At 36.0% G+C, this 10,338-nt stretch overlaps 1 protein-coding gene across 1 annotated transcript in view; it reads left to right on the top strand.

The window, feature by feature from the left end:
* Positions 1-4,243: 4,243 nt before the first annotated feature.
* Positions 4,244-10,338, top strand: part of CCPG1 (cell cycle progression 1) — a 20,220-nt gene continuing 14,125 nt past the window's right edge. The window contains exons 1-4 of the mRNA XM_009885768.1: positions 4,244-4,356; positions 5,322-5,514; positions 9,037-9,151; positions 10,127-10,206. Of these exons, the coding sequence (XP_009884070.1) occupies positions 4,244-4,356; positions 5,322-5,514; positions 9,037-9,151; positions 10,127-10,206 (501 nt within the window). The remainder of the gene's footprint in view (positions 4,357-5,321; positions 5,515-9,036; positions 9,152-10,126; positions 10,207-10,338) is intronic.

Below are 10,338 nucleotides of genomic sequence, written 5' to 3'. Positions count from 1 at the left end.
GGAGCGCCCGGCCCTGGGGTGCGCTGGCTGTTAGCAGCCACAGTGGCCTGGCTGGGAGTCGCCGCAGGGAAAGAATCTTCATGGGTTGTTAAGTATGTTCATCAAGAAGAATGTAACTTTGGGGAAGAAATTATACCGCTTTGTAGAAATAATCAACTGGCGTGAAAACCCTGAGGTATAATACCACTGTAACACGGTTTTATTTCTGCTGTGCAGCGAAGAAGCTACTGTAGAAGAAAACTGTGAGTTGTTACTTGGAGTGATAGCACAACAAACTCTAAAGAACACCAGTTGCTATCAGTGCCTTGTTATTCATCTTTATCAATGCTTATTGAGGTTTTTTTAGTCTAGGAAATCTGCTCTGAAGACCGAAGAACTTAGGGATTTGTTTAGACTGGAATGGTTATTCCTTCTGAGTCTGGTGTTTATTCTGCTTCACAGTGGATAAATAGGATGTGATATGTACGATGTTATCAAGAGTACATATGGCTATAAACTTAGATGCCTTATGCTTCTGGTTTGCATGTCACTAAGGCTAGGAAAGTAGTTCACGCTTCTGATTCCCTGCCCTATTCCCCCCCTAAAAAATACATAGAGGTTGAACTCTGAATACAATGGATATTATTTTGTCTAGATAGAAATTTAAAAGGCAGTGTCACTGTGAGTTAGGACATTTGTGGGCCTAGAATCAACTTTGCGGTTTAAACTGGAGTGTGGAAGAACTTGAACTGTAACTATGTAAAAATAGCAGCAGTGAAGGTATTTAGTGATAAGTCAATCCAGTGAAGCTGTGTCTGGGAGGTGGGTTTTTCTTTTTTTCACTCTTTCATTCTGGCTTGGCCTGATATACAGGAGATGTGGAATAGCTACTGCGTCCTCCAGTTATCCCTGCTGTTACTGGACTAGAACCCCCATTAGCATCATTTTGATTCGTTAGGAAGTTTCCAGGCTTTATGTCTGTTTAATTCCTGCCTGAAACAACTTTTTCTTTTTAATAGCTCATATTCAGGAAGGCAGTGCCAACGTTATCCAGCAACTTTGGGCAGGTAGGAAAAACCTCCTGGTTCTTAGTGGGTCTTTGTCATTTGGTGGTGGAGAATACACGATGGTGAAGATTTTGTGAGTGCATCAGTGTAGGCATTGTGGTCAGATTAGTCTTCTGTATTTCAGTTTACTTAAGGGACTGGGCTTGACCTCAGATTTAGTTATGACTATGTGTTATATTAATCTTTCACAGAAATAAGCTAATGATTGAAGTTTGGGAACACTGTACCCGGGTATTTTTTTATTTAAGCTTTTTAGGTTGTTTTGCTCTTTAAGAGCTAACTATAATTAATAAAATGCTTTACTTTTGCTAACTGTTTTACACGTGTATGATTGTTGAACGTGCTTGTAGGAATATAGCAACCCTAGAGATGCCCTTCAGTCTGATACCATGCTACCTATCTATCATCTTCGATAAATTTAGCAGTTCTACCTGTAAACCTCAATGATTTTGTAATTATTCTTTTTTATTCCATTCTTTTTCTTGACATGAAAAACTTTCTATTTTGGAGAGTGATCACTTGTATGCAGTTAAATATACAGTATTAGTATAACGTTCTGGTTGAATACAAGATAAGTATTAACTCAAGGCCAGCAAGTAATAGAAAATAATGATTGTTTGGCTGCTTGTTCCTCTGTTTGTTTTTTTAATATTTTGTGATTATACCCATACCCACGTAATTAGGTCCTGAAGCTTTCATTTGGGAAGGGAAGACAGGTGATTAATGCTTGGTGGAGCCTGAGGCCGTGGTTGTGTATTCAGTAGAATTGGGTTTGTGCGGTGCTCAATTACCTGTCAGTCTGTGATCTGGATGGAGAGGGAAAACACCGTAGGTGATGAAATGCTGAGTTAGCTAGAGGAAGACAGATGTTATAGTGTCCAGCACAGAGTCTGCTGTTAAAACTTGCTCTTTCAAAACTTGTAAATGCACTTGTATCAACAGATTAATTTTTTTTCCTTATTAAAGGATTTGCATTATGTGACTTCATTGTTTTTCATCTAGCACTGAGATGCACTAAAACTGGAATTTCCACGTTGTGAAACCACAGCCTGAGTTTCTTCCACAGTGGAAGTCCAACTCGCTAGTAGGGACTGGGTAGCTGCCTGTACTATATTTGCCCCAAACTGTATTTTTTGTGTTTACACAAAAGGCTTGGTTTTCAGTAACAATAAACTCGGTACTCTTGTGATCTCTCTATTCACTGAACTGTGGAATAATTAAATGGGAATGTTTTTATACTGAAGAGAATTCTTAAAAGATAATTTCAGATCACCGGTACAGTTTTTGCAACATAGCCAGCGATGTTTCTGATAGATGGCAAGTTCTGGTGCTGGTAGTTACCTTCTTCTGAAAGGAATGCTGCTGCTGAATGCCTAGTCAAATTCAAAATAATTTAATGGCAGCAAGGAGATGTCATTGTCTCGTGAGAACTCTGGAACGCAGTCTTTGCCATTTGTTATTTTGATGATTGAAGAAGTATGATTTAAAAAAAATAATCATGATTTTAAAAAAAATAATTGATGATTGAATACACTAGGATTTAAAAAAAAAAAACAAACAACAAAACAAACATAAACACCACCAACCCAAAACAAAACTTCCCACCCTTCCCCAACCCTGGTGTTCCCTAGCTGAGCTTCCAGGAGAAGCACTAATGACGGAAGAAAAAAATCTAAAGGAAAATTATAACCATATTCAAAGTAGGGCTTTATAATAAATGGAAATCCAGTTCATCTGTAAGTTTGATACCCAAGTTGATTATTACTGAGTATTTTTGCTTTATAAACGGTGATTGTGATTGTTACCATTGCTTTTTTTACAGAGGAACCCCAAATATATTAGTTGAAGTTGATGAGGAAAAAGTGTTATATTAGAAAAACATGATAACTACCATAATGCAGAGATATGAAAGGAATGTTTACTGTATTTTTTTAAGAAATCTAAACGGAATTGGAAGTTTCATATTTTGTTGGGCAAATTTCTAGCCACACTGGCATATTTAGATGTTCTAATTCAAGGTTTGTGTATATTTTCTGTGTTATCAATCCTGTCTTTACTCCCAGTTTGTTATTAAAGTAGGGAGTAAATAAATTTAAACAAATAGGTGTTTTTCTCTTTGTTCTTTCTGGAAGTAACTAGGTGTGGGAAATAAAGCAGATGTCTGAAGGTCTCAGAACTCTGATTTTCTATAAAACAATGATTATATTGACAGCTTTATTAAACTACGATTTCTTTTGCTATTTTATTATATTGGATACATAATGTAACGCACAATTGATTGGAAATTGTTCTATTTTTGGGGAGTTTTTTTCAAGATAAATCTATAGTAAATTTTATGTAAAAACTTGATATATTTTTATTTTAAGGAACAAGCGATGCATTAAATTTCTTCTAAAAGTCTTTCTGTTAGTTAAGAACTTTAAAAAATAGTCTCGATGTGTAACAATAATGAATACTCTTTATTCCTGGTACAGGACAAAGAATAAACAGGCAGCTGCAGCCAGACAGCTCTCTTCTGAAAATAACTACCAAAGTCATCCAGTAGTATTGTAACAAGTAAAATTTGTACTTCAGGTTTTTTTGTTCTGTTTTTGTATTCTCCAAGTACTCTCTCAATTTTCTTCAGAATCAGTATTTTTAAGAGTATTTGAAAGGAGTGAAAGAAACATGAAACATTGTTGTCCCCAGTAGTTCAAGAGAATTAGTTCCAAAAGATCCTAATTTGTGTCTTTTCAAAAAAAAAAAAAAGTGTTTTTCATGAATAAACTGTAGTTCCTGAACATGTAACAATTCAGAAATGACTTCACCTACTGAAACATGTCTTAAACAATGATACCACAGCCGCATTTTAAATTTAATTATTGATTTATTGGCTAGCCTTGTGTGTGTGTTCTTAGCTAGTCTAAAAGCTTTTTGACTGGCTAAAATAAGTATATACCTAGCAAAGCCATATTTGCTTCGAGTATAAAAAAGATAATAGGAAATATGTACAAAAGAATATATTTTCTTTCTAAACTTCTATTCTTTTTTTTTTTTTTCAATTCCAGAATAACAGGTTATGAGTTACTGTAGTGTTTTGTAACATAATGATTTTGGATTCTTCTGTTTTCTTGGTTTTTTTTTTTTTCAAGAGAGCAGTGAAATTACATATCTTGCATGCTAAAAGAATCTACTTTTACTTGCAGTGTGCTTCGAAAATGTCTGAAAATTCCAGTGACAGTGATTCATCTTGTGGCTGGACTGTCATCAATCATGAGGTACCCAATCTCAAATTAATGAAGTTCTGTCAGTTTAAGACTAGCCATATACAGTAAAATATTATTTTAACTTCGTAGTTCTTGTTTTGTGTGGATATTGCATATCAACAGAGAATATAAAAGAGAGATTTATACATAAGAAAACATAAATCTGCTGCTTAAAAGTCCTTTACTATACCTGATGCAAACTGTTATTTAAAAGAATAATTTTTTTCTTCAAAGTTTCTTGCTTTGAGGGATTGCTAGAATTTTAGTGAGATGCTCTCCTTTGTTCCATCTTTCCTGAAAATACGGACATACTATGTAACTTGTCTATTGTTGCTAATACACTTCTTCTTTTCCTTCCAAATCCTCTTCCACCACCACATCACCCTACCCTTCCCACCCACCCCCCAAAAAAAACCACCTGGGAATAATGGGCAGGAAAAATATCTCATGCAGAAGGATACGATTCCATGATTTCTCCAGGTGTTTCCTACCACAAAGCTGATCCTAGCTTCCACAGTTGCTGTTTAGGAACAGCCCTCTGTCCTCACATTCTGTCTTTCTTACTCTGAAGCTACAGGGAGTAAAGGAAAGCCAGCATTTTACTAGGTTTATTGGGAAATGAAGGTGATGGAGTGCAGGACAGGTCTCCTTACATCTGTGCTGTAGGGTCAGGAATGAGAAGAATAACCTTCTTGGAGCTTCAGATGATGATTGGTGAGGGCTTGGAGGGTCTTAAAAACTGTAAACACCTGAAAGAACCTAGGTGGTGGTAAGATACTCTTCTGTGAGAAGGATTGAGTTTTGAAGTGACTTTTTTTGTGTTGTCTGGGGACTCACAGCCACTTTTAGCACAAGTTATTCATGCTGGAATTCTGGGTTTCCTTGGCTTTATTGTTCAGGCAGGAGAGTGCATAAAAAGCGTAGAAATAATCTGGATGTCGGCACCTTGTGGAGAAGGAATTCATATGGCAGTGTAGGACTGAGCTAGTGACAGCAACTGAGAGAATGTTGGGGTTTTTTTCTCTGTTAGGCAAACTGTCACTGAAGAGGTATCTTCCATAAGGGGATTTACAAAAGCAGTCTCATTATTTTGTAAGGAAGTTGTGATGGTAGATTGGAAGATGCAGATGATGGAAAGAGCTAATGGGAAAAAGACCATTCTTGGTTCAAAATACTTGTCTTTTAAAACCTATTCAGTTGATATGTGGAGCTCTATCAAATTTGTACGGCTTCAGTTGTGTTTCTGTCCACGTTTTGATCTCTGCTGTAGCTTCGTTTATTAGGTGTAGTTTTATTTGGGATTAAATGCTAAAATTCCGTCTTTCTTTGTTCAAATCTTGGTGTATAGCTGTTTGTAAAGTCACTGTTTTTAATTTGTGTGTTCGTTTCCTATCTTCTGATGTTCGATTAGTTATATAAAGTGACAGTGGCTTTATTAAAACAGAAGTAATTTTGAATTCCTAGTAGACTAAAGCTTGAGAAAAATGGGGGGAAAAAAAAAAGTGAGGCAATTAAAGGTCTGTTGGGATGGGATTTGTTGTTGCCTAGATGTCTGAATCTGATGTTAGTTTCTAAGTTTGCATTATATAGAATAAATCAATACAATCAATGGAGACTAGAGAGTGGTAAATTCTGGTGCTAAGGTCAGCACTTATATTTGATGAAATGACTTGCTGTCTAGACTCCGCTGACTGTATTGATTTTAAAGGTGCCTTCAGCAGTTTGCTCAGGTGTAGACACTTGAAGTTAGATAAGATTAATGTTTTATCTTACTTTCCCCTAGAGGTGAACAAGGCAGGCTTGAGTTGCTCAGAAACTGAGGGGCCCTACCTATTGGTGTGGACCTCCAGTATACTCTTCTGCTTTAGTCCTGAGGTTTTTTGTATCTCTTCAGGTCTTGGTGGCTGGTACATGGGTCTAGTGTGGGATGGGTTTTTTTTGTTTGTTTTGGTTTTTAAGTATTTTGCATTGTCTTGTAAACTGAGCAGGTTCTTGAGCCAGAATCCTCAGAGCTAATGGGTTAATTGGAATGACATCTCCATATTGGCTGCTCATATCTTCTTGTTGCCTGCCCCAGAACATTTCGAGGAATGGTACTTGAGATAATTTCATTCATAGGAGGAAAATAGGAAATAATGGGAAGAGGTGATGGGTAGTGATCAGCTGTTTCTTCTTCACTGCACGCTTCTCTATTTACAGTTTATAATGAAAGTCTAGGTAACTTGAAAGGCAAGCCATTATAAGCTTGTGGTGGTACTCAAGTTCTGAAAGCTCAGTTCAGTTTCAAAAGTAGGATACAGGAGCGCACAGGCTGCCAGGCTTTATGGATATCTAATAAACGTGAAAGGATTTAGGAGTTGGCTACAACAGTTGGGTCACTCAGCTGTGAATTGCAGGCTTTGCTTTCATCCTGGGATAGTTATTTTAGACTAACTGAAAATGTATTATGCAGCCTAAATAAATTAAGATAACACAAGATCATAGGAAGGCAGGGATTTGTCTAGCCACAGCAGAACAGATTTCTGTGGAGCAGAGATTTACTGTTCCAAGTTATTCCTCCCTTATTAAAAGAAACGTAATAATTCTGTTCAGGGTAGGAAAACACTGGTGTTTAAGCACCCCCGTTATTGACGTTCTCCCAGCAAGACAGCTTTGAACCTGAGCGTGAAGAGCGTAGCATGAATGGGATGGCTAGATACCCTTCACACACTTGCTGTCCAGGGAAGGGGTGACATGTGGACTCTGTATACCTTGGGGAAATGATTTATATATTTAGGAAAGGAATAGAGCTAAGGATTAGACAAATTCGGCATGCTACAGTATTACTTTCTCAGGTATTATTGCAACTTGTAGTGATGATGACACAACAGAATGTTTCTGGATTTGTTTTGCCATTTACAAAGGCACCAAGTTAAGAAGGGCAAGAAGTGGCAATTGGCTAGACTGTGATTGCAGAGAGCTGACAGCTGTGTGTGCTGAATTTAATATGTTTAATATGCTTGGAACAGAGAAGTGATGCTGTGTATTGTTGGACTACTCTTAAGAAAGGACTTGCTAGTTTTGTGTAGAGTGTGAGAAAACGAGCGTAATGAGGGGACAATATCCTTTTTCAACCTCTTTGCTCTTGTTGAAATGGAAGGGTGATGGGAGATCTAGCAACAGATAAAGTGAATCGGAAAGTTCAGACATCCACACCAGTCTGCACGTGTTTAAAAAAAGATGGCTTACCTTGTACTTGTCTAGCCCAGTTTCTTGGGATTTTAGCTAAAATATTAATCTGTTTTAATGTATATTCCTCATGTTTGCCTTGTTGTGGAGCACGGGCAAACTCAATTTTTGTTATTCTTTTTCTTCTTCACAACTTAAGAAATTAAAGTAGTGGTTCTATTACACCAGAGAACAATTGTCACATAATAAATCTATATACCTATCTATAAAACCCAACCAAGTCAAAAACCCCAAATAACTTTGTGTTTTCTTTCCTGAGATTTCACTCAGACTTTAATAAATAACTTCTGATTGAGAGAATTTCTGTGAAACATTTGAGATTCAAGTTGTGATACTTTTGTAGTGAAAAGAAAAAAAAAAACCCACAAAGTATTTGTCAAATTAATAAAGCAATTAATTTTTGAAGCATTTTTAAAAGGAATCACATTACAAAGTTAGATTAACCAACTCTTTTTGAGGTATCTAATCTTCCAGTACAGCCTCCTCTTAAAAACAAAACTGTACATGTTTGCTTGAGTCCTGAAATGAAGCATCTAGGGAAACTGATCTGGAAGTATTACTACTACTGTAATTTCAAACCTGCTGTTGCAAAAATAACTATCTCTGTTTACAAAAACAGCTTGAAGTTATTTATGGATCAGAGCGACTTAGTATTTTTCAGTTATGTTTCGTGTGCTTATAGTTTTCTAATAAGCTTACTTATGTTCCACCAGCTCTTTTAAACAAAAATTACAATATGAAGATTAAATATTTAGCGGTGTCAACCATATTGCTGCCTTTAGCACCCTGCAGTCTCTGAGCATTGTTTATCTTCAGTCCCTGTTTTGCTCTGAGGTTGTTGCTGACTGGCAGCTGACTAATAACTAAGGCTCCTTTTTGGATTAAAGACAGAAATCCAATTTAGAGACCGTATATAAATATTTGTTTTCCCGGTGTCAGAGATGTATTATGAAAACAGTCATTCAAATTTGCTGATGGGAACTGAGATGGAGTAGTTATAAATATTTTTTCCTGAGACTAGTTAGAGTTGATGGTGGTACTCCTGAAGATCCGTTTTTGGGGGTGGGTGGTGTGTTTACATACAATACATGGACATGTGGGCAAGAGTTAGATCCTATATTCAAAACTCATTTGACAGCCTCCCCCTCTCTCTAAATTCTGTTTAATAAATAGGTCTAATAAAGCTAATAGAAAATAGTTATTTAAAATACTTAGCATAGTTGTTATTTGATGCCTAAATTGCTCTTTTTTTCCTAGAATTGTCCTCCTCTGCTTTTTTTTTTTTTTCCAATCATGGTCATAAGTATTACACACTAACAGTTGTTTCGCTCTAGTTAATTACTTGGTATCTCTTGCTGGGTGGTTTTTTTTTTGCTTAAAATCTTCTTCAGTTTTAAAGGTTATAATTCTTCTCTCCGTTTTTATTGTTAATACTCTTTCTTTGTAACCCTTTCCTTCCGCTTTACTGATGGAAACCCCAATAACTGTAATGTTCATTTAAAACTCTTCAACTCCAGGGTTCTGACATAGAGACGGTAACTTCAGAAAATGGAAGCACAAATGATAACCATGAGTTTGTTTCAGAAGAATACATTTCTTTGCAAGAAGAGGAGCAACCAGTTGATTTGCAAGGTAAGATATTAAAAGAGGAGCAGTTCCATAAAATAGGTAAGTGTCCGTTGTTGCATTGGCACAAAATTAGGTTTTTTAATCGAGTTTGTATACCTTGTAGGCCTCTGTCAAAATACTTGCTTCATCGGTATTATGGAAAATATTCAGTCATCAAATTTATAAGAGGTTTTTTTTTTTAATACTTGAAATTAGTAGAATGTCTTTCATTTTCTGAATACGTTAGGTGTGTTATAGAATAGCATGCACTGGTGTTGATGAAAATAGTTCACAGAAGTGCTATTGATAAAAGAAATTTACTAGATTAAACATTCCTTAATAATGTCATAGATCAAATAAGAGTAATTTGGAAGGAACCGTCAATGCTTTTACACTTAAAAGGTAGCATTGTGGCACTGTGTTAGCATTTCTTGAGTTGGATGTGTAAGTCTGGTGCATATTAATATCGTGAAAATCCTTCCACTTATTTTAATTACTTAATACTCGATTTGTTAATATTGGTGTAAGAACACAGACTTGACAGGTTCAGTGTGCAGTTGACTTAATTTGAGCTTGGCCATGTTTCCAAATTCATAAGCTCTCCTTGCAGAGACAGGACTAGACGCTCAAACTCCAGTGACTATCTGGAAAATATTTTAATTGCAAATGTACTGTGGTATCAGCTTACAGTATAGTGGTTTTTATCTAACTGTGCTTTTCATTTATAGGATACTTGCATTACGATCAGTATGAGCATTTGAATTTAAGTATGCTCCAAAGCATTGTATTACATAATGACAAATTGGATTCTGATGTTTGTTAGAGCGATATTAAAAATGAGATTTAGTGTATTTTTAGAAAACCTCTCCTGATATGAGTAGATAATAGAAATCTGTCACAATTATACCTATTTCAATATTATATGGGAGTGGGCATAATTTGTGGAGTTACTGGTTTTAATCCCATGTTTGTTTGTTTTTCCTCTTTTTATTTATATAGCTCAGTGCAACAATGATGGAGAGATACCAGTGGTAGATAATACTCTCTCTGCTTTTGAGGATACTCAGGCAGTTCCAGAGGTAAATTATGTTATGTTATTCAGAAGCTCCTGTAAGCCCCATCTGCCAATGGCAAGTAAGGTTTTGAAGGCATTAAAATAATTTCTTTAAAATATTACGAATTCTTGCTGTTTTTAAAAATTACTTTCTATT

This window comes from Charadrius vociferus, unplaced genomic scaffold (genome assembly GCF_000708025.1).
Source record: "Charadrius vociferus isolate BGI_N301 unplaced genomic scaffold, ASM70802v2 scaffold325, whole genome shotgun sequence".
Lineage (NCBI taxonomy): Eukaryota > Metazoa > Chordata > Aves > Charadriiformes > Charadriidae > Charadrius > Charadrius vociferus.
This window is presented reverse-complemented; position numbering and strand designations above follow the sequence as displayed.